At 38.9% G+C, this 23,056-nt stretch overlaps 2 protein-coding genes across 6 annotated transcripts in view; one reads left to right on the top strand and one right to left on the bottom strand.

The window, feature by feature from the left end:
• On the top strand, nucleotides 1–5,157 carry psmc5 (proteasome 26S subunit, ATPase 5). Its single transcript, XM_046069054.1, has 12 exons — nucleotides 1–82; nucleotides 1,187–1,258; nucleotides 1,359–1,428; nucleotides 1,556–1,653; nucleotides 1,738–1,794; nucleotides 1,995–2,225; nucleotides 3,073–3,199; nucleotides 3,294–3,484; nucleotides 4,239–4,337; nucleotides 4,424–4,534; nucleotides 4,628–4,714; nucleotides 4,980–5,157. Exons 1-12 carry the CDS (start codon nucleotides 59–61, stop codon nucleotides 5,031–5,033), a joined length of 1,221 nt encoding a protein of 406 aa, XP_045925010.1. The 5' UTR covers nucleotides 1–58; the 3' UTR covers nucleotides 5,034–5,157.
• LOC123982998 (MAGUK p55 subfamily member 3-like) overlaps nucleotides 5,153–23,056 on the bottom strand; it is a 23,145-nt gene continuing 5,241 nt past the window's right edge. Inside the window, exons 2-20 of one of the 5 annotated variants that reach the window (XM_046069053.1) lie at nucleotides 18,034–18,191; nucleotides 16,838–16,956; nucleotides 16,502–16,579; nucleotides 16,261–16,341; nucleotides 15,664–15,801; nucleotides 14,915–14,996; nucleotides 14,348–14,433; nucleotides 14,170–14,244; nucleotides 10,979–11,175; nucleotides 10,804–10,868; nucleotides 10,132–10,149; nucleotides 9,860–9,901; nucleotides 8,310–8,381; nucleotides 7,982–8,140; nucleotides 7,618–7,698; nucleotides 6,994–7,087; nucleotides 6,682–6,790; nucleotides 5,993–6,112; nucleotides 5,153–5,882 (exon numbers count right to left, since the gene is read on the bottom strand). In XM_046069053.1, coding sequence (XP_045925009.1) covers nucleotides 5,703–5,882; nucleotides 5,993–6,112; nucleotides 6,682–6,790; nucleotides 6,994–7,087; nucleotides 7,618–7,698; nucleotides 7,982–8,140; nucleotides 8,310–8,381; nucleotides 9,860–9,901; nucleotides 10,132–10,149; nucleotides 10,804–10,868; nucleotides 10,979–11,175; nucleotides 14,170–14,244; nucleotides 14,348–14,433; nucleotides 14,915–14,996; nucleotides 15,664–15,801; nucleotides 16,261–16,341; nucleotides 16,502–16,579; nucleotides 16,838–16,956; nucleotides 18,034–18,070 — 1,833 coding nt within the window. In that variant the 5' untranslated portion in view covers nucleotides 18,071–18,191 and the 3' untranslated portion in view covers nucleotides 5,153–5,702. The remainder of the gene's footprint in view (nucleotides 5,883–5,992; nucleotides 6,113–6,681; nucleotides 6,791–6,993; nucleotides 7,088–7,617; nucleotides 7,699–7,981; nucleotides 8,141–8,309; nucleotides 8,382–9,859; nucleotides 9,902–10,131; nucleotides 10,150–10,803; nucleotides 10,869–10,978; nucleotides 11,176–14,169; nucleotides 14,245–14,347; nucleotides 14,434–14,914; nucleotides 14,997–15,663; nucleotides 15,802–16,260; nucleotides 16,342–16,501; nucleotides 16,580–16,837; nucleotides 16,957–18,033; nucleotides 18,192–23,056) is intronic. The other 4 variants (XM_046069050.1, XM_046069049.1, XM_046069051.1 and 1 more) reach the window with 4 other exon arrangements.

Raw genomic sequence — 23,056 nt, forward strand, 5'->3', positions numbered from 1 at the left:
TGTAGAAGAAGTCTTCCGGAAATACGCCTCTCCTCTAGCGGAAGCACAAAATTTCAACATGGAGGTCGACGGGATTGATCATGTAGGTGTATTTTTCTGCCGTTTTGTTGGTTTTATTTGTGTATTGTCAAAGAAACGTTTCTGTTATGCTTTAGTCGGATCATTTTCTTGAATCAGTTGTGGGAATGCATTGTTGTGCGACTGTGCTGTAAATACTGAAATGTTACTTCATTCAAAACAATGTGTAGATTAGTATGCTGCCGGTTTGCTGTCTCATTGTAGCTAACCTAGCTAAAGAACTGGCTAGCTAAGGCTCTCTGTCAATTGCATGGATAGCTAACGTTAGCTTGAGATGGCTACTCTGAATGACTGGCAGTGATATGTCGGCAACAGTTTTATATATTTTTTTACAATTTACAATATATATTTATTATATTACAATATAATTTATTTACAATAAACAGCAGCTGCTAAATACAACGTGAAATGACAAATAGTTTGAGGATCAACAAGCAACATCTCCATATCTGTTTCAATTAGAGTCAGCTAACAATAGCTAACTTCACGTTAATTTTAGTCACTTAAACTTGCTAACGTTAAGTTATTATGGAGACGCAGTTAACGTTAACTTTTAGCCCACTTTATTATTGTATTGTTGCACAAACTTGTTCTGGATAACTGTGGTTTTCCGATGTCAAATAGCTCAACACTTAAGCACTAATTTAACGTTATCAGACTCGATGAGTTAACGTAACGTTAGTCAGTTTTCACAGATATTAAATTAGATTTTAATGTAATTTGGCATTTCTTTGAAATTAATTGGTTAGTCTATTTATTAGGTTAACAGTCGACCAACTGGAAATTAAGCAATTGAGTACTAGTTTAAATGGCCTTTTTTATAGCAAAAACCAAAAAAATATTCACTGGTTGTAGCTTCCCAGATTTGAGGATTTGCTGCTTTTTTTTATTTATTTTTTTTATATATTTTTAAATTGGAAATCTCTTGGCGTTATACAATTGTCCTACGTTTTCAGGCCAAACAATATTCAGCAAATAAATTGATAATGAAATCTTAAGTCATTACCTGCACCCTTACTCTAAGTTAATGGTCTAAATAGATTCAGAACCATGAAGAGCACTTGATGCCTGTGTTTTAAAGGTTGATGTTTTTTTTTTCCTTTGACAGATGGAGATGGGGGAGAGTAAAGGTGGCTCAGGTCTCCGGCAGTACTACTTGTCTAAGATAGAAGAGTTGCAGGTTAGAAAATAATAAACATGCAGACTTTCAGCCCATAATGTGATTGCACAGTTTCTGCTTGGCTGTCAATCCTGAAGTGCTGGGGTTTTGTTTTCAACAGTTGACAGTGAATGATAAGAGCCAGAATCTCAGACGACTGCAGGCACAGAGGAATGAGCTCAATGCCAAAGGTACACGGTTCTTTATTACTGCAACATCAGCGTATTTTGCAATATTATCTCCTTAGATCCTATATAAAGCTGCACAGAGATGTTCCCCATGGATGAAACTATTAAAGTTCTACTTTTTGTCTTTCAGTGCGCCTCCTTCGTGAGGAGCTACAGTTACTACAGGAGCAGGGGTCGTACGTAGGAGAAGTGGTTAGGGTCATGGACAAAAAGAAAGTGCTGGTCAAGGTATGCTGTGTTCTTGTTATTTGTAGCTCACTATATTTTGATAACCAGTTGACAGTTTAAATGAATATGTGTCCTCCCTTTCAGGTGCACCCAGAAGGAAAATTTGTTGTGGATGTGGACAAGAACATTGACATCAATGATGTTAGTATTATAGTTGTTATGTTAATAATGGTTGCATGGCAGAGTACTTAAATCGACACTTGCAAAACAAATATTATGCCTTTCAATAGTTACCACCGTAGCACAAGACTGAAATCAAACAAGCCATATTTGCTTCCCTGTACGGTCAGTCTCTAAGAAACCTTAAGTATTCTAACATCCCTTTGTTACTTCTGCACCAGGTGACTCCAAATTGCCGCGTGGCTCTGCGTAACGACAGCTACACCCTGCACAAGATCCTGCCCAACAAGGTGGACCCTCTGGTATCCCTTATGATGGTGGAGAAGGTGCCAGACTCCACCTATGAAATGATTGGTGGCCTGGATAAGCAGATCAAGGAGATCAAGGAAGTGATTGAGCTGCCTGTCAAGCACCCAGAGCTGTTTGAGGCTTTAGGCATTGCACAGCCCAAGGTGGGTGATTGATTGACAAGAGAGCTGAGTGTACACTCTTTTAAAATTCTTAAAGGAGACATTCCTCTTTACTTGCCTCCTTTGTAAGGGGTCAGATAAAAGGTTTAGGTTCAAATTCAAAAGTGTGTCCCTGAAGCTGAGACATTTCAGCAAGGCAGATACGGTGGTGTCACTGTGACACAAACCATGGCCTCTCAGATAAAGGAATGTCTCTAGCCTCTCTGTATATGGTTGCCTTGTATGAGACAGTTTTTGGTTTATTCACATTTTCAGATTATTTTCGAGATTTCAGATTTCTGTTAGGGTTGAGAATATTTTCTAGCAAAACCCTATGGAAATGTCCAAACTGCATCATCTAGCAAAAAAAAATAAAAAAGAGACTGCTTAGGTTTCTTTGCGATACAAAGATCTTACTTGACAACTGTGATATGTTGGGCTGCAACAATCAGTTATTTTCTTTATCGATTAATCTACAGATTGTCTTCCCAGTTAATTATTTGGTCCATAAGACAAAACGCAACTGTGGGGAAATGCACATTATCCTAGAGCCTGAGGTGACATTTTCAAATGTCTTGTCTTGCCTGTGCAACAGTCCAGAACCCCAAAATATTAAGTTTACAATTATATAAAACAGACAAAAAGCAGCAATTCAACACATTCGAAATACTGCAACCAGAGAAGTTTTGAGATTGTTCCTTGAAAAGTTATTGAAACGATTGATAGATCAGATAGTTGCCAATATATTTTCTGGAAATTTGCTAATTGTTAGTTGCAGCTCTAGTCACGTTGTCTCCATCTCTCAGTGTACAGATGGTTCTGATGTCTGTTTTGCTTTGAACGTTTGCAGGGTGTGCTGCTGTACGGGCCCCCAGGAACAGGGAAAACCCTTCTGGCCAGAGCTGTGGCTCACCACACCGACTGTACCTTCATCAGGGTGTCTGGCTCTGAGCTGGTCCAGAAGTTCATTGGAGAGGGTGAGCTCCTGTGTCCTTAATAATGCAATCAAAGAAATTTCCGGAAACTATTTTTGTAGTTTGTATAACCTTGATCCCCTCCCTGTTGTGCCAGGTGCCCGTATGGTGCGTGAGCTGTTCGTCATGGCTAGAGAACACGCTCCCTCCATCATCTTTATGGACGAGATCGACTCAATCGGGTCTTCTCGCCTGGAGGGCGGCTCAGGTGGTGACAGTGAGGTGCAGAGGACAATGCTGGAGCTGCTCAATCAGCTGGACGGCTTCGAGGCCACCAAGAACATCAAGGTATCACACACCATCAAATAATTGTATCTTTTTGTTTTGAACTTTTTACGTTATTTACTAAGATAAGAGTACTCTGGTATATGTTTTATTATATAGCTTTTTATTTATTATGTATACTTAAATGTGTTTTTAAACTGTGCATAGGGCAGCCCCTTCCTCAGTTAAGAGTATGTTTCTGTAACCCCACATGTATCAGCTGTAGCATTAATAAAATATAAGGAATTAACACCTAATACAGTTATAAGATGACAGGACATTTTATCTGTATTATTTACAGTATTTTCAACAAGTATAACTTCTTCTGTGAACACATAATTTACATTATTTTATTTTTAACATTATTACAACTGTTATTCATATTTACCAGCATCCTTATGGGTGCTTTTCAGTAGTAGGAGTGACATTTGTTGACAAACACATCAACACTTTTAACCATATATCTTTAGTAGTATTAGTATTCAGTAGTATATTAGTGTTAATGAGATATTTCAGTCTGGACTATATTAGTTAAACAATTTATTGAATTTTATATACAAATTATAAATGCCAGATATGTAAAATTGTTGCTCTTTCTTGTAACCACTGACCTCCTGAAAGGGAGTCTTTCCTTGCATGTGTCGCCAAATGCTTTCTCGTGGTGGGAACTGCTCTCAACACAGTACAAAAGCATTATCATATATCTTAATAATTCAAGTACACTAATTAATAAATGTTAGTTTGTTTTAATGTGACTAAAACTGACTTTCTCTCTCAGGTCATAATGGCCACCAACCGTATTGACATCCTGGATTCGGCTCTGCTCAGGCCAGGCAGGATCGACAGGAAGATCGAGTTCCCCCCTCCAAATGAAGAGGTAGTCACCTGTGCAGTAAATACACACACTTGTACATGCTGTGCTTTTTTTGTTCGTTTGAGCTTATCTTTATTTTTTACCAATAGGCCCGTCTGGACATCCTGAAGATCCACTCCAGGAAGATGAACCTAACGCGTGGCATTAATTTGAGGAAGATTGCAGAGCTGATGCCTGGAGCCTCTGGTGCTGAAGTTAAGGTGAGAATTGGTCCGCTAAATGGTGGAAGCTGGGTGAATGAAGGTAATATACAGCAGGTCTTTTTTTAATTGTCTTGTGTCTTTGTTTTTCAGGGTGTTTGCACAGAGGCAGGGATGTATGCTCTGAGAGAAAGGAGAGTTCATGTCAACCAGGAGGACTTTGAGATGGCTGTGGCGAAGGTTTGTATAACCATTCACTTGCACTGTGTCTTGGCTCAGTATCTGTTGTATTTTCAGAGCCTTTTTCAAACCACTGCTTACAATAAAGATGACCATTTAGGACTCCGCTGAAAATGAGATGCCACATGTCAAGGGCTATCCTTCCAATTATTTCAAATTCATTAATCCCTCACCTCATTATCGTCAAGTTTCATTCTTATACTCGAATGATGAGTATGAATACCAGTACCAGCCTATTAAGACTGTTCCCTGTTCTCTTCATCAGGTGATGCAGAAAGACAATGAGAAGAACATGTCGATCAAGAAGCTGTGGAAGTAAAAAGGCCTTGTGTATTCTTGCACACAGTGCAAACACATATGTATATTTCCTTTCTTTTGTTTATGGTTTGGTTTATAATTGTTACATAACTCATTCTAAAGTAAATGGTTTCAACCAAATAATACTGGATGGCTTGTGAGCTTTATTTCTGAGTAATTAAATGTCTTCAAATAGCAGCGCCAACAGACAAATTCAACACATTTCTCTTTTTTTAATTCAGACTTTTTATCAAGTCAGGTAACACGAGGACAGCCTCCAGCATGAGCAGATGGTCAGCAGATTTATTTGCTCATTTTAAAATTATATTGTTTAACTGCACGATATGGCACTATTACAGTAGATGTCTCATAATTAATCATACTGGCTGCAGATCTTTGTACTACATGCCAGCCAGAGCTGTTATACTGCTGCCGTGAAGTTGAAATATAGTGTCATTTTACACTGAAGAATCTAAAACAAAGGCTTTATGTTCTGAGTTATGGAAAAAGCAGCTTTCAGTCTTTGCAGATGTTCATTTATGATACTGACTCAACTTGGCCATCTATCACAGACCTGTATTTGTGGAATGGTTAGTATGGCAGTAAACACTGGATCAATCCATCAATCAGAAGCTGTCCTCCACATGCAGGGGTCAGCTGATCCAATCTGAACCAATGAAGCCCGAGCAGGCTAGCTCCTCACCCAGGACACAGGCACCCACTGAGGCTCCGTCTGCACCCTCTCCAGTACGACCTGGAGCTCAGCTAAGGCACTGACTGGGTCCTCCTTTACCAACATATAGTCCACCCAACAGCCGTAGCACTCGTCCATCCGCTTGGCTGATTGTTTCATTTCCTGTAAGTCTTCCTCCTTGTCAGCACAAGGGAGGAGAGATGCTGATTCAGAGCAGTATTTTAATACGTACACAGGTTATTCGAGGTATTCAAGTTTCTTGTGGGCAGTGGGTTCATGTAACTCACCGTGATGGCTAAGCTGAGGGAGGAAGAGGAGCCAAGCGGTTTCTTTTGACTATCACAGATGCGAGGCCTTACAAAGATGACATACGGTTTGAACTCAGCGGTACGTAGAGTCTTCAGTGCCTGAATGCGTGTGTGTGGGGGGGAAACACAGTAAGATTGAATAGGATTTCATATACAGCACAAACTACCAAATGTAAGTTATTAGTGACGATATTCTTTATATGACACCCTAAATTCCTCATAAAAGCAGTTTACAAGATCTAAAAATGTTAGTCCAAGTGTGGAAGAAAAATCATAAAAGCCGATAAAACTCGAGTTAGTTGAAAGCACCCTTCAGTTCACAGTGAACTGCTCCACTTTCTAGACGGAATGCAGACTTAGTCATGCTTTAAATGTGACAAGTAAAATATTAGCAACTCTAATTTAACTGTCAGATTAGTGATGCTAATTTGAAAAGTACGACTTCTGCACTAATTGAAATCTTTTCTGCTGCATTCTGCACGAACTGTCAGGGACTTTGAGATTGAATGTAAGTTGCAGCCATCCAAGTTTCATAAAATAAAATGGAGGTGACCATTTAGACAAAACATATTTGATATTTTTGGTCCTGATCACTGATCTAAGAAATGTAACAGAAAATGTGTTGTGTTAAAAGTGTTTGGTTGCTGCGTGTCAGTTTAGATACTTACCTCTGGTTGCACATCCACCAGACAGACCTTGTTTTGATCCAATACTTTTTGAATAGACACCAAACTGGTTCCATACAGATTGTCTTTATACTCCCCATATTCAATAAATCTGCAGAAATACAGCACCATCGTGAATCATTCAGGTACAGAACTGTAATGTATTAGGCACTGGCTGAACAGATCGGTAACAACAAGTAACAACACACTTCGGAAGGCTTCAGTTAATCCATTTCTTATTAAATATAGAGTAAACCATTTGTAGCACATCATTTTTTGGTTGACAAGATTTTGTACTCAGTATCCAATACTCACTTGCCATTCTGGATGTCTGCCTCGAAAGCAGCTTTAGTGATGAAGTGGTACTCCACTCCCTCTCTCTCATGACTCTTCCTGGCTCGAGTAGTGTCTTCGGGCCACATGTTCAAACACAGCCAGCAGGAAGACAGGGTGAGGGTGATAATTACTGAGTGTTTATATGTATAAGGTTACAAAACATGCATAACTAATGCACAAGTCAACGATTTCAGACCCATGCATTTATTCAGTCTCTCTGTAAGCAGAGCGGTACAGATTCTCACAGATATGAAGCGGTTTTCATCAAACTGGGCCTGAAATGATCTTTTCTATGTAACTGGACTCCAGCTAATTTATTAGCATCTAAATTGATGAAGGAAGTAACTGTAAGCAACTGTAGGTTAACAGTCATTAATTGATGATCCTTTAACTAAATAATATAAACTCATAGTGACTTGATCTTTTTTTAACGGGAATTCATGCTACATGCTGCACTGATTCATGCACAAGTTATACAATTCTTGAGTTTGTGTTTTGTACCCTTATTATATGGATATGTGAGTGAGAGCCTGTGTATGGTATGTAAACATGTGCATCAAACACTTCTCAGACACAGAAAAGTAAAAAGCAAAAAAGACTTACGAGGCACAGCCAAAACATAACGTCGAGGATTTTCAGCGATCACCTTCTGTTTGAGCTCAGTGATCCGAGCTCCCAGGGAACCTGTGATCGTATAATATATAACAGAATAAATAACTGAAGAGACAGTTATACAAAAGATGATCATGTGCTGAGGAAAGATATCTGCATGCAGAAGGACCACTCTCAGAAAACACCTGATTCCACTTCTTTTAATGCGACAGAACCAGGTCTTATTTAGAGGAAATACTCTTTACATTTATGGTGGTAAGAGATGTCAATACATAAATGTCTTGCCTTGTGTAACTAAGAGAAACCACTTTTCTAAAATGACCAGTATATTCAATAGTTTCTTCAGTTAACCTACCTATCAGTACTATAAGACGAGGCCTTTCACCAGGGCGGGGCAGATATTGTGTTACTTCTTCATAAATCAGGAACTCTGTGTTATTGGCATCCGGAGTGCAAGGTTCTCCTGGTGAACACTGGCGATCTTTCCTGAGGCGGAAACTTCTGCGCAGTCCGGCTGTGGTAAAAGACATGCAAATGTAAGATCGGCTGAGATCCACACAATAAACCCTCTCAAAGCCTATAGAGAGTATTTCACACTCTGCCTGATTACATGTAAAATCCTGTGCCATACATCACACAACACAGACACGCTGAACAACACCATTAGAAATCATTAAGAGTACCTGAGTAAAAATCCCATGAGAAAGCATGGCCACAGAAGGCAAGGGCTGCCTTACTCTTGGGAGAAACTACAGCTCATATTAGACCAGTTATTCAATCAGCTTAAATCTCATCAACAGAACAGAAGCTTGGAAGCCATGCATGCTGTGTGTACCTCTTCACCAAACACTAACAAAGCACTTTAAGCATGTAGCGTGAGGAGAGGCCATGAAGACACTGCGAGCAGCTCCTAGCTGTAGCGTACTGCACAAAAAGCCCGCTAGACTAACAAGTCCACACACACACACACACACACACACACACACACACACACACACACACACACACACACAAGTAGTGAGCTTTTTTTAATACAAAGCAAGGGAATGAAAATCCACCCACAAACACACTAATCAAACCAGATGTGTTTAAGAATAAAGAAAAATCAGTGACTGTTAAAGCAGAAGTCCACATCTTTGTCCATCTAACAGATCAAATTCAAATCAAATTCATCACAATTGTGTCACTGTAGAGGCACTTGTTTTTTACTTGCCTGTTGATGCTGCTAATGAAGCAAATGCTTAAACAGGGCTATGCAGCTCTGTGAGGCTTTCATTAGACACAGTTGTGCTTTCACATAGCATGCTCAGATGGATGTTTACCAGGTAAGTTTTACCACGTTCAACATCTTAGTTTAGCGTGTTAGCATGCTAACAAGTATGACATTTTGAGCTGAGGGTGGCGCTTTAGGAAAAGTCACGGGATCACCAAAGTTATTAGGTTGTTTCCTCTGGGGAACATGATTGTCTAAAGTAAATTTCATGGTAATCCCTGGTGTAGTGGTTGAGATATTTCAGTCTGGACTAAAGTGTTGGACCGACCGACAGAGCCATCCCTAGAGCTATGCTGCTAGCATGGCTAAAAATAAATCAATCGGTCTATATATTATTATCAAACTTTTGTAACACTTAATAAAAGTGCATTATAAATGCTGTATGAATGCTATACCGCATATTATGTAATGAGTCATTCTTACATTCATTCATGACCTCCTTTATTTTTCACTAAGCATGCTGAAAAGAATGAAGCAATCACTTAAATGTTTACGAGTGTGTGTCTGAGACTTTGACAGGAGTCAATCTGTTTGATGGAATAAGACGTGAAAATAAGGCCCAGCCAGGTCAAAACCGCTGTGATAATGCTTTTAGGCACAAAGAACCCATAGAAGCAAAGTCACATTAAACCAATAAGAGCAGCCGGGAAGCCTGGTGAACAAAGTGTTAAGATTGCTAACTGAGCTGTGAAGCAGCAGTAGATCAGGTCAAGCGTGAAGACACAAGTCTTTGTTAGTGAATGGTTTTCTGTATTTAAGGCTGAGGTGAGGGGTTAAATCTGGCAAGGAGTTCAAATAATGAACCAGTTAATCCAGATTTTAAGCTTACACCTGTCCTAACCATTCAATCAAAACAATAACACAACAAGTAGTTTGTAAGAGAAGGGATGGATTAGCACACAGATTGAGCAGAAATGTGATGTTGCAGTGGTTAGTATAAACTTGATTGTGCCTCCTCACCTATGTCCTTTCCATTCAGAGCACCCTCACTGTCACAGTCTTCTGTAGGATGGTGTGCAGGAAGAGAAGACAGGGTAAGAGGGGGGAGGTTGATGTGAGGGGTACTTTATATAACACAGCAGGTTCATTGCAACACATTACTAAGATTTTAAAGGGTATAAAGGTATTTGTAGTGGATAAAAAAGGAGAGGGATACATTGTGGAGAAGTGTAGCATTATTTAGGGTTAGGCTAACCCTAACCCTATTCTGACATGAGGGTTTGTCCACGTACCTCTTTCAGCACGATCATCTGAGGTTAGCAATGCAAGGAATAACACAAAGTATCACTATACAGAGTTATAGAATAAGACAACTGCTGTACTGTAATGTTCTGCCCCTTTCTCAAATTCACTAGAAAACTTAAAATGGCATTTATAAATTGCATCTGTGCCAGTCTATCTGCTTTATTTTATTATAAATATTTGCATTTAATAAAGAAAGTCTTTAGAAGATGGGGCTTTTACATAAATCAGTATTCTTCATAAACAAAAAGTATTCAACATGTTTTACATTCATACAATTACATTACTTTCCAAACAATCCTATTTCAGCATTTCTACTATATATTTTTTAAAAGCTTAGTGAGAGTTAGGGGGTTTAGCTATAATGCAGATAGAGTAGATACAAGAAAATAACTGACTTAACTACCACCTGTAGGTTTTCAAACCACTTTGTTTCATTTTACTTTTAAATTGGATTAAGAAATGAAACGATGGATGGATTTTTTTAGAGAGATTAACCTCAGATCCCCTGTTCTCTTTTCATAATCTCTCTTTGTGTACCTCCATGGCTGGATTACATTTAGTCAAAACAAGCTTTGTCTGTATATCTAAGCTTCTTCTATATTAGTTACATTGAAGGTTATGGGAAACAATTTTTGATTGCAGCAGTGAAATAGCCTTACATGTAGGAGCTTTGGGGGGCACAGGGGCAGGGAAAGAGCCCATTTTCATCCTGTATCTCAGGCGCCTGGGAAGAAAAATAAAAACAATAGAGGAAAGATTTCTTTCTGATCTGAAAAAGGCGGCCTAATCAGACATTTTCAAATTCTATTCGACACCAGAGTTGATGATCACTACCTCTCCTGGAACTGTGTAGAGGGGATGAGGGCAGCACGCAAGTTACAGTCGCCCATCCTCTTGGCCTGCCACCAGGTAGCGTCCTCCTGGCTAACAACTTGAAGAATGTCCCCCCTCTTAAAAGGAAGTCCCGCCTCTTGGCATGGCGTAGCCTTGTCTTCATACGGTGTGTAGTCAAACAAAGCCCGAAGGTAGACCTTTAGGGAGCAGGAATATTCTGTTAGCGATGGTAATTTTAAAAAGAAAAGTTTGATAGTTTGGAAAATATGCAAGTATTTGCTTTGTTGCAGAGTTAGATGATAAGATCCATACCACTGTCATTTCTGTCCATTAAATATAAAGCAAGAAGCCAGTTTGCTTAGCATAAAGACCGGAAACAGTGGAAAACAGCATCCTGGGTCTTCAGAAAGTCACTACTCCCAGTCACATAACCCCATATAAAACCATATCTGTTGAATTTCCTCTTTGGTTTTTGTACCAACTAAACAAACATGACAATAGGTGAACTTGAAGCCTCCAGTATGCTTCTCAGATGGATAAATAACAACTAGAAACAGTTGATTTCCTACTTGATCTGACAAAACATCTTATGAGTTAGTTCTGATCGAGTATAATCCGGCCCTTAGACATGCTGGTAGGTGGATTGTGCTAGCTTCAGACCATAGACTATATGAAAGAAGTGGACGTAGCCACTGTGACGTCACGGTTTGTGGACTACCGTTTTAAACTTGAGGCTGGCATTTTGGCCATCACCATCTTGGTTTTTTGGAACCAGAAATAGCCATATTTGGATGAGAAAGTGGAGCAGGGAAGGGATATGCATTGCTACACCTAACAGGTCACTGTGGTAGCAACTTGTCAATCACAAGGTAGACACGCCCTAAAGCATACCCTATAATCTATTTTCCTCTAAATGGGACCATGAACTTCATGCGCTATTGAAGGAGACTTCAAAGTAGTGATTAAAACCATAAACTCATTAGGAAAGTGTTTACTGTGGTAATAAATCAGTGGAGGTGCCCCCTGCTGGCTACTAGACAGCATGCAGATTTAAGGCTTCATTTTACAGAACCTGAGGTTCATGCTTGTTTCAGACAACGGCCCAGCCAAGCGGTTTTCTCCTGTTTTTATGCTAAGAAATTTTTATTAATTCAATCAATTAAAATTGTCAAAATAAAATAAAATAGGCTGAATAAAACAGAGACTGAACTTTGTATAAAAAGAAAAGAAAGAATTCTGGAGGTTTGCTGAGGCCCCTCTTAACTCTTGTAAAAGGCACAAAATAGTTTAGTCTGCCCGAGCATGTCTATTGACAGCGAGGAACAAATTACATGTGCAGACTTCATAATTTGGGCACTATTATTACTATATGACAACATAAAATACAGCAGGTTAGTGCTTAATGCAGTGGATGCTCTTAATATTATAGCCTAATAATTTGACGTCAGAAGCTGTTTGTACTGTTTTGTCAGGATTATAGGAGCTACATTGGTGTGATGCGCGAATTGACTTACAATATCTGAATCATGTACGCACAAATCATCCACCTGCCCCAATCCAACTAATTATTTTCTCAGATTTATCCCAACTCTACCGGTACTTTTAACGTTCCAGGTGATTTCTTTATTGTGTTGATATATGAGTTTTCTTCTTTTCTTGAACGGTTTACTTTCATGATTAGAGAGGCTGATGTCAGTCATTTTAAACGTTTACATGGGCACAGAAATGTCAGAGCACCGTAGAACATTTATGCAGCAAAACTAAAAACTGTAGTTATAAACTTGACAGGACAGGACAGAGGAAACTCTGCAGAAGAAACAGAATTCAACATTTAGCATCTAAAAATTTAGATGCACTAATAGAGCTCAGAACTGAGCAGGAGGATGAAGTTGATTGTGTTATCATTGGTTTTTATTCGAATGATTTTATTTATACACACATAAATATAATTATGGAGGTCCGGACATTGGTGACCTCATACGACCATGCTTGTAACCACTCTGTGTTGAAGGAAAGTGTGCAAGTGCGTGCACACACAGTTGTGTCATGCTTGCACTTCTACTGTGCAGAACCCCTAAGCCAACTTGTCTTCCCGCACGCCTGAGTCTGCCCCTGCACCAGGATTCGTCTCTAAATGCAGCTAATCGAGACGATTGTTGATGCTGTAGCACCAATGTTCATTGTATGTCTTTCCCCAAGAAAGGGAAATCAGGTTAGCAAAAAAGAAAAGGAAAGAGAAAGAAAGCTAACTGAGGGAAAACTGCTTTTGACTAATGTGTTTCAAAAGAACAGGAAGCATAACCAAGACAGCAGTTATTTCGATTGTAGGCACTCATGCAGGAATCTAGCTTGAAGCACACAGTATTTGCATTGTATAACATAAATTAATCCAATTCATAAATAAATCAGCATCATAGCAATCAGCATCAATGTCATGACATTATATCGATCAACATCATGAACCACATGAACCCTCAGTTTGTAAAAGTTATTGCAAGCAATCGTTTGACATTGAGGTGTCGCAGAAAATCATTTTCTCCAAACAAACCAAACATATCACACAGTACTTGAAGGCTACAGTATGTTGAGAAAAGAGGGTTGAATTGTGGCAAGATTTTCAACTACTATTTCAAGTAGTAGTAGTACTGTATATTAACTAATTGGGAGAAAACTGGTAGTTCTATGTAAAATCAGACTTTGAGCACCCCCATATCGCCAAAATGGCATGATCCTTGTTTTGCTGCGAAGCTTCGACTGTGAGATTGGCAGTCGAATTAGGCTCCTCCCATCAAAGCATCAAATCTTCGACTATTCAGGGTCAGCCCTACATTAGTGACTACCATAATAACCACTGCAGCTTCATGTCTAAAGCTGTTGGATCAATTATTTGTAAATATTTCAAAAGAGGAGTGAGAGACATGGATCAAGAGAGGAAGGGGGCCCACAGAGACAGCTTATGTATAAGGCCCAGGTACAGCTGGCTTGTACCAAATGAATGGCTAGTGAGATTAATTAATCGATCAATGTGACATCCTTTAATACATTTATCAAGCGATCAATTTTGCTTCTTCTAATGAGATTATCAACGTGAGTGGGTGCAAATCATCAGTAAGAACAGGCAACACAATGTTTTCATTTGGAAAATGAATAAATCAGTTAGACATGTATTATACATCTTTAGGAGTCCTCACCCTGCTTTCCTTCAACTTGTCTTCTTCTGCAACAGCTGGAATGATTTTCAGTGTGATGGAGCCTTGTGACTGGGACTGATCAAAAACATCAGAGCAGCAACATCATGCACTGCATCCACAGTGATCATACAGTATCTGAACAAGTATGATGCTATGTGGAAAAGCTTGTTTACTTTACCAGGATCTGACTAATTTCATCTGGCCTTTTATGGGTTATCAGGTTTCCATTGACCTCTCGAAGCTCATCCCCTACATGCACCAGACCTGGAAACACATGACACAACACACACCCTCAAAACAAGGCAACTGAAAATGACCCTTCAAAAACAAAGAAAATAAAGAAAAATTCCAGTACATGAAGTAGCACTAAGTAGTAGCAGCAAGAGTATTTTTAGTGATGCGCAGATATGAACCAAAGAAAAAGACAATTTTCTGTTGGCTTTAAGTCAATAACATCTCCATGGCAACAGCCAGAAGCAACCCTGGTTTGTAATCTCAAAATATGCAATCTCGTGGCACTAATCTCAAGGATTTGATCTCTGTTGACAGTTCATGGGGTTACACAACATAATCTCCTCACTTCTCGTTTGCATATATGCAGACACAAGAGAATCCGGTTGGTTCCACATAAGGAAAAAAGATGATTACACTTCAGATTATTTTCTCCATTCATTTTTTTCAGAGAAATAGAAGAATACAACTGACATTTGCATTATGATGTATGTGTGAATGCTGTTTGTCTCACCGCTGCGGTCAGCTGCTCCTCCCCTCATGATTCTGGCCACAATTACAGCTCCTGTCGCCTCGTCTCTCCGGATTGTCGCTCCCTGGTGGAAAAGGCGCAATAACAATAGATTAGATTTCCACATCTAATCTTCAGTCACTGAACTGAAACAATCTTCTGCTAGACTGGTAAAAAGCTGCTCCGTGTGTGCAGTACGGTGGCTTTTGCTGAAAAGATCAATAACTTAACGTAAAATTCTGTGTATCATTTCTTATTACTGTATCATCGAGAAACGTTTTGCAATCATAAAAGTAAATAGTTTAAAGGACTTAGGAGGTGATTGTATGGTTAGTTGGTACAGATTCTATTCACGTTTGCAACTGTAGCTGCAGCGTACAGTAATAAGGTGGTATTGATGTGACAGAAGAAAAGCAGCAGGTTGAATCACTGGCATTAAACTTCCAAATTTGTGTCACCTTTGGATCTAACTTGACTCAGAATATATTAAGTTGTGCAGTTTATGTCACTTCAACAAGTTAACACAAAATCAATGTTTTGTCCTTTCATTGAAGGATTTCCTTGAGAATGGAGTTTTTTATAGCATCACAGAGAGGAACAGACATTCACAATCTGGAGCTCTCTAAAGCCTCAAAGCTGCTCCATTAAAGTAAATGGAGTCATAAAGCCTCACTTGAGGGCATAGGAATCAGCTGTTGAGGGAAGGGAGAGCTTTCATTTTGTTATGTGTTCAGGTGGGATGAGGCACTCACTAGGGGCTCCTTGTTCTTCACCAGGCGGACAATCTTGACAGACTCTTCCTCCAGGTCGTCATCCAGATCCTCCAGCACTGGCGGCAACACGGGGTCAAAGTTTTTTTGGGCCACTGTGTCGTGGGCCGACAGCACCGCCTTTATGAAAAGATACACAGACAAATGCACAGGAGGGTAAGATTAAAGAGCTTGAACAATGACCACCATAAAGACAGCAGGAAAGAAAACAATACACCAGAGACAAGCAGTGGATTATGTAGAAAAGCAAAGTCACGGAGAAAAGAAACAAAGAAAAAAGGAGGAATAGCATCTCCTTCAGTGACTGCCTGTACATATGAGCGTTCCGGTTTCACAGCCGTCATCTCTTGCCTGCTCCCCAGAAAGCCAATAATTCGAACATAATCACTTGATAAGAGTAATTACGCAGTCTTGTCTTGTGTCTAGGGGATGGGGGAAGGGGTTCAGACAGCTCTGACGCTGGTGTTGTGTAACAGATGATCAACTTAGAGGATAAATGGGAAAGGAAAGAGACGCTGTCAATCATTCATTAGTTTGTGCATGTTTGAGTAAAGAGAGAATGTATGTGTGAGTGTGCACCTTGAGGTGAGGAGTGCTCAACAGGAGAAGCAGTTCTCTCTCATCGTCCTCCATCGCTCCACTCTGAAGCTCTTCGGCCAACTAATGATTTGAATCAGAAAATCTAATATTTTGACATGTCCTTATAAAATAAATTGCCTTTGCTTGATTACAATAAATGTTTACTTAAACATGTTTTTTTTTACTATTTAATATTCAGCTTCAGTTTAGCTTTGAAATATTGAGGAAAGATTGCACCTACATCCTCTGCCAGACAGGAGGCGCTGTGTAGAACTGGAGTCGGGCTGTGTTTCTCATACTGCCTCAATTTGTCATGGATCTGGGATGTACAACAAATGACAAGACGTGTATGCATGCACATACATACACACACAGAGGGGGACTTATTTACATGACATTTGGTGGTAAGCTGATTAAATGTAGTTTTAAAGATTATATCTCTAGAGAGACAGAAGTATCAGTAAGTTCTGATACCCTTCTTTGTTTTTAACACAGTGTGTGACCAATTAATGTCCCACAGCCAGACCAGAAATCCTGATTTCAAGTAGTCACATCTTCTCAGACATATCCTCAGTACCTTCATGAGGTAACCAAGGCTTTTCTCACTGAAGACGTCTTTGAGGAAGACCAGGTCCTCTTTATGGTTGGCATCAGGGTGGAGCTGAGAGGTGAGCAGGGCCAGAGTCTCATGCAGCCCTATAGATCATAAAACCCAGGAGCAGCAGAGTTATGTATCACCCATCCACCAATTTTCTATCATGAACTATAAAAAAATAATCTGGCCACTGTTGAAACTTAAAATAGAAGCTTTTCCATCATTATCATTACAGTAATAAAAGCATTGCATAAAAAGCTAGATATCGCAAAACTTTTTAAAAATACATTGACGATAAATCTGAGATCATGGCTATTGGTCCAGAAAATTCTACCAGCCTGGTTCACAGCAAACTCGGCTCCCTTTCGTTAAAAATAGAAAGCAAGCTGCAATAATCCTAGAAATATTTGATTCAGATATCTGTTTCAAGTGAAATGCTCAAGTGAAGAATGTTCATCAGTCGTGGTTCTTGCAGCTCAATTAGATATTAGATTTCAGATTTTTGTTTCCAACTAATTTACATAAGGTTATACAGGCTTTTTCCCCCCTTGCCTGGACTACTGTAATGCACTTTTTGGTGGCATCAGTCAGAGCTCGCTTCACCGACTGGTGCAGAATGCTGCTGCCCGAATATAAACACATGACTGCCTGTGTTTTTTATGTGTTGGTTTTAAAATTTTATTGATCACTTTTAAGCGTTAAATGGCTTTGCTACAAATTCTATAAAAGGAATTATTGACTCCCTCTGTGGCTGGGCATCATAGAGATCAGCTCTCTGGTTGTTCCTAGATCCTGGCTTGTGACTAAAGGTGACCAGACCTATTTTTGTGCGAGTCTATCTTATTAGGTATTATTAGATTTCAAATCCCTTCTTAAAACTTTTCCTTTATAGGGAAGTTTTTATGAATATTTAATATGTTGGCTAGATTGTATTGTCCCCACTCTTGTTGTTTTACAGTTTTAACCTTATTTTATTCTTGTGTTTATGTTGTTTGATGTTCAGAAAAGTGATTTACAAATAACATTTATTACAGAATATAAAATTACTATATATTATTCAACAAGCTCCAGTAATATCTGCCTGATATATTAGCACTTGCATTATTTATAATCATATATACACAGTATAACACATCAGAGAGAATGAAGAAGTAGCTTGAGCATATGTTTGATTGTACCTGTGCTTGCAGAAACGAGGGGCATGGCTTCAATCATTCAGAGGAGCCGGGAGGGTGCAGAGAAGGGGAGAACAGGGAGGGAGGGAAAACCAAGCTAGTGAAATCTCTCCACTGGAGTCCTTCTGTTCCTCTCGTATGGCCAAGGTGAAAAATCACAGCTGGGAATGGAAAATAAAACACATTGTGACTCGTAGAAGAATCCCCTTTTTTAAAAATGCAGATAAAAGATTTCTCATAAAATAGGGTTTTCCTCACAATTTTGATTTTTTCCTCAGAATTCTGAATTGTTTTGCTCCACAGAGATACATCTAAATGACACAGGCTTGCACATAAGAATTACATTTGAGACACATATTGTGACAGCTGCTGGCAGGAGCTACAGAAAAAGGGATGTTGATACATACACAAGACTTTAAAAGCAAAAACCTGACCTCTTGTGATGCCATTAGAAAGCAGAGTGAGGTTACATACACACTTCAGTGCCTTGGAGCTCACTTAGTAAAGCGTATAATTTCTCATTTAAAATGACTTCTGAGTGTAAACACATTTTGAAAAGGGCAACCGGCCATCCAGGCTTTGACAGTGATGAATCAACCCATTACTGAGCTGAAGTTTCAATATAATTAATAGCTGCTCATTACTGAGGCATAAAGCATTCATTTAAAACTGAGATTGCACTGACCACATCTGTCCAATAGGATCCATCACCTTGTTTGTCACAATGGCAACCCTACAGCACCAATGTCTCTCCCAGTGTGTTTACGTTTGACGTGTCTGGCAGATTAGATTAACTGGTATTTGAGTTGTGCCACATTATTCACTTGGACTGGATCTTATTGCTGCTGTTTAAAATGCACTGCAGAATTATTTCCTGGGTGTATACCTGTATGTATACATGTATACAAATGTAAATACTGTTTTTTAAATTTATTTGACCCTATTCTAACGTACATGTAATTATCTGTTATATGTGTGTAGAATGAAGGCTCAACAAACTTTCTTTTTGTTGTACAACCTTGTGTGTTGTATAATGATAAATAAACGATCTAGATAACATGATGTATCAAGCAAAAATGCCAAAGATTCTCTGATTTTAGCTTCTACATTTCGAGGATTTACTGCTTTTGTTGATCATTGTAAATTATATAACAAAAAAAGTGTGAAGGTGTCAGCTTGGGCTCTGGGAAACTGTGATGGTTGTTTTTCACTATTTTGTGACAATTTATATAAAAACCTGGTGACCCTGAATACCAAAACTATACAGTGAATGCTTTAGTTCACTGGCAGATGAAAATATTTCATAAAACATCAGACGAAAACATGACTTTGCCAGCCCTTGAAAAAATATTTTCAATCGACTTCTGACAAAATGAAACACTGCCCTTGATTTCAATTGAATCATGAACAGTTTTTTTAGCATCACCTTACTTTTAAGCATAATTTCCCAAGAGGAAAAAAATTTTGGCAGACAAACTCACATTCACCAATAAAAAAGGGAGCTGATATTATGTTATTACGTTTTATACATTAAAGTGAGGATCTCACCTAACACAGTACTGCATTGGTTAGATTATTCCCTGATTCTTCCAGCACACCTGCTGTATCCCTGCTCTAACCTTGTAACTGCTCCTGGAACTGCTGGCTGTGTAGGTGGGAGGATTCGAGCACACATCTGTGGGTGGGAAAGGCATATGCATATGCATACATATACAGAGTATACATCCTCTAACTCCCCCTTGTGGATAGACACTAGACGCTAGTACTCCCACCTATAATCCTTTCAATACAACATTGTTGTATCAGCACAGGGCCGTTTTAGAGAGTCTTATGATTCCTGAAATCCTCTGCTCCAATGTCAATGCCAGCCACGACCCTGAACAAACGACTAAAGATGGCCCTTTTAAATGTACGTTCCCTCTCGAACAAAACCTTTATTCTGAATGATCTTATCACTTCAACTGATTTAGACTTTATGTTTATAACTGGTTATGCCCTGGGGATCACAGCCTGCTTGTCGAACTGTGCTCTCCAGAGTATGATTGTTTCAGTCATCCAAGGGAGAGTGGTCGTGGTGGCGGTCTGATAAGTGTCTTTAAGAAGCATCTCTAGTGTAACCACATTCTCTGTAATGATTTCTCTACTTTTGAAGTGCAAATGCTGAAACTAAGTTATGGACTTGCCGGTCTCTGATCACAAACTTATGTTCTTCTGTGAAATGCTGACAACTAACACTGTCAAACCCCAGCCAAAGTGCACACGAATTTTAAATCAACACCAAATCGTTCCCAATTGACTGATACAATTAACGTAGTTAATTCATTTAATTCTTCATGCTCATCCACCTTAGATTTTATAGCCCCCCTGAAAGCTAAACCTAACACAAAATCTGCTCACCGGCCTTGGCTAAATGACACTATTAGAAATTGTAAACGGGAATGTAGAAAAGCCGAGCGCAGATGGAAGAAATCTGGTCTCCAAGTACACTTCATAGCTATGAAAGAACTTTTAATCTGCTATAATACCATGGTGAAAAAACACTAGACACACTTTTTATCTACTCTTATCACTACCAACAAGCACAATCCTAGATTTCTCTTTAACACTGTTGATCTCTTAGTAAATCCTACTCCTCCCTCAGCTTTGGCTGACAGCGACGAATATTGTCAAAAGTTCCTTGCTCACTTTATACAACACAATTTATATATATATATATATATATATATATATATATAAAATTATATAACTTATAGGACTACGGGGTACTCCATTATTGGTAAAGGATAATTTACTGGTTTAAAAAGACAAATATTAAGTTAGAGACACAAAGAAATTAATTTCAACACGTTACACTTGGCTGGACGCCACATAAGAAATATGTGTGGAGCAGACTATGAAAAACAGACTGAAAGTCTGGAAGCAACATCTCTTTTGAGATGGAAATTACAAAACAATCTTGCAGCATTTTCTGGCTCATTCTTAGACATCCACAATTACCACAAACACACGCTTGACGTCCATAAACAAAAGCTAGAAGCACCTGATCCGCAAGTTGGCATTGTAGCAAGCTGTCAAGCCCTTGTCACATTTATTTACTGTTATAACAGATGAATGGATATGCCAGCGTCGTGTTATTGCTGATTATATTCACATAAATCACCTATGACCAAGAGAGTTTGTCTATGAATACAAGATGGGAACATCTCTACCTTGGTAGAAACTACATTTTCCTTGTTCTCTTCTGTCAAATATTCTGACAATTTGATCAAAACAGTGATTTTACAATTGTGTTGTGGTAATTCTTTGTCATGTTCTGTCACTTCGTGGTCACATTTTCCCCTGTTGGGCTGGTGAAAACATACCAGCTGCCAAGGAAAAAAAACTTATTGAAGGCAGGATGGCATCATGCCAAGGAGGCAATTAGAATAAACAGCCCCAACACAAACAGACCTTCATTTAGCTGGGAACAACTAAAGCCCTGGTTGGAGCCATGTTTAAAATGTTTAAAATGCAATACAATCAGTTGTGCCCTACACTGCTTAGTGGTGATGAAAAATAAGCTTTTAAGCTGCTCTGAAAAGAGCTATTACACATTATAATTGAGTGTTGCATGTTGCTGGTGTAGTCCACCCATCCAAGGATGAAGATGGCATCATTACAAACGTGAGAATTAAATTACTTTCCATACAACTTACTGACAGAGAAACAGACCATAAATCATCTATTTGCATCTCTTGATTTAGCCTTTTGCTTAAAGGAAATGTTTTGATGTTTTAGTAACTACACATATTTGCTTTCTTGCTTAAGAGTTAAATGAGAAGATTGACACCACTCTGTCAAATATGAAGCTCGAGCCAGTAGCCGGTTCACTTAGCTTTGCATAAAGGGGAAACAGCTAGCGTGGCTAGGTCCAAAAGTAACAAAATACACCTACCAGCACCTCTAAAGCTCACTAATGAACACATATCTTGATTTTTGTACAAATGCCTAAAATGTAAGGTCTACATTGTGTCATTGGTATTATTTGGTCATGTAATTACATGTTGTGCATGCAGGGTCACTGCTGGAGCATGACACGAGCCATCAATCAGGCATCAATAATAATATAATAATACCCCCAGATTGATTCAGTCTAATGCCGCACCACCAGCAGTGTCCCTTCATTCACCCACTCGGCAGAGCAAAGCAGCACATTTTTAATAAAATCTGTATACAAAAGAAAAGAATAGGCCACCACATTGTCAGCTAAGTAAATAAGCCAAGGTGGTAATATTTGTTCATGTTTGTTTATTGTTTTATATCGGATATGGGGGCCGGATCTGTAGCAGAACATCCACAAAATATGGTGGGTTAGGGTTAACCACAGTACAGATATATATACATATAGAAAAAGTGAGGGGATCAAAAATGTGTAATGTATAAGTATACAAAATAATAATACTAATACAAAAAATGCAAAAATATGTAAAGGACAAACTAACAAGAAATGTGAAAAATTTCACAATGAGCTATCTCAAAATAGAATAAACTAAATAAACCAAATGTACTAAGTGGTTTCTCTACAGCTGTTATCAGTAAATAATACACATCCATTCTGATTAACACTTTGGTAATGAAGTTCATTATTCCACATACAGTGGGGGAAATAAGTATTTGACCCCTTGCTGATTTTGCAGGTTTGCCCACTTACAAAGAATGCAACGATCTATAATTTTAATCATATGTACATTCTAACAGTGAAAGACAGAATCCCAAAGAAAATTCCAGAAAATCACATCATATGAATTTATTAAAATTGATAACCATCTGATGAGGAAAAACAAGTATTTGACCCCCTGGACAAACAGCATGTTAATATTTTGTAGAAAAGCCATTATTGGCCAGCACAGATGTCAAACGGTTTTTATAGTTGGTGACAAGGTTTGTGCACATTTCGGCAGGGATGTTGGCCCACTCCTCCCTGCAGACAGCCTCCAAATCATTCAGGTTCCGAGGTTGTCACCTGGCAACTCGAATTTTAAGCTCC

The sequence above is a fragment of the Micropterus dolomieu genome, linkage group LG14 (assembly GCF_021292245.1).
Source record: "Micropterus dolomieu isolate WLL.071019.BEF.003 ecotype Adirondacks linkage group LG14, ASM2129224v1, whole genome shotgun sequence".
NCBI classification, from domain to species: Eukaryota; Metazoa; Chordata; class Actinopteri; order Centrarchiformes; family Centrarchidae; genus Micropterus; species Micropterus dolomieu.

Bases quoted from the DNA above. Each gene is read 5' to 3' on its own strand.
- psmc5 (XM_046069054.1), top strand. From the start codon at position 59: ATGGAGGTCGACGGGATTGATCAT. The intron at 2,226-3,072 runs GTGGGTGATTGA...GAACGTTTGCAG, and splicing joins TAGGCATTGCACAGCCCAAG to GGTGTGCTGCTGTACGGGCC. The intron at 3,485-4,238 runs GTATCACACACC...TTTCTCTCTCAG, and splicing joins AGGCCACCAAGAACATCAAG to GTCATAATGGCCACCAACCG.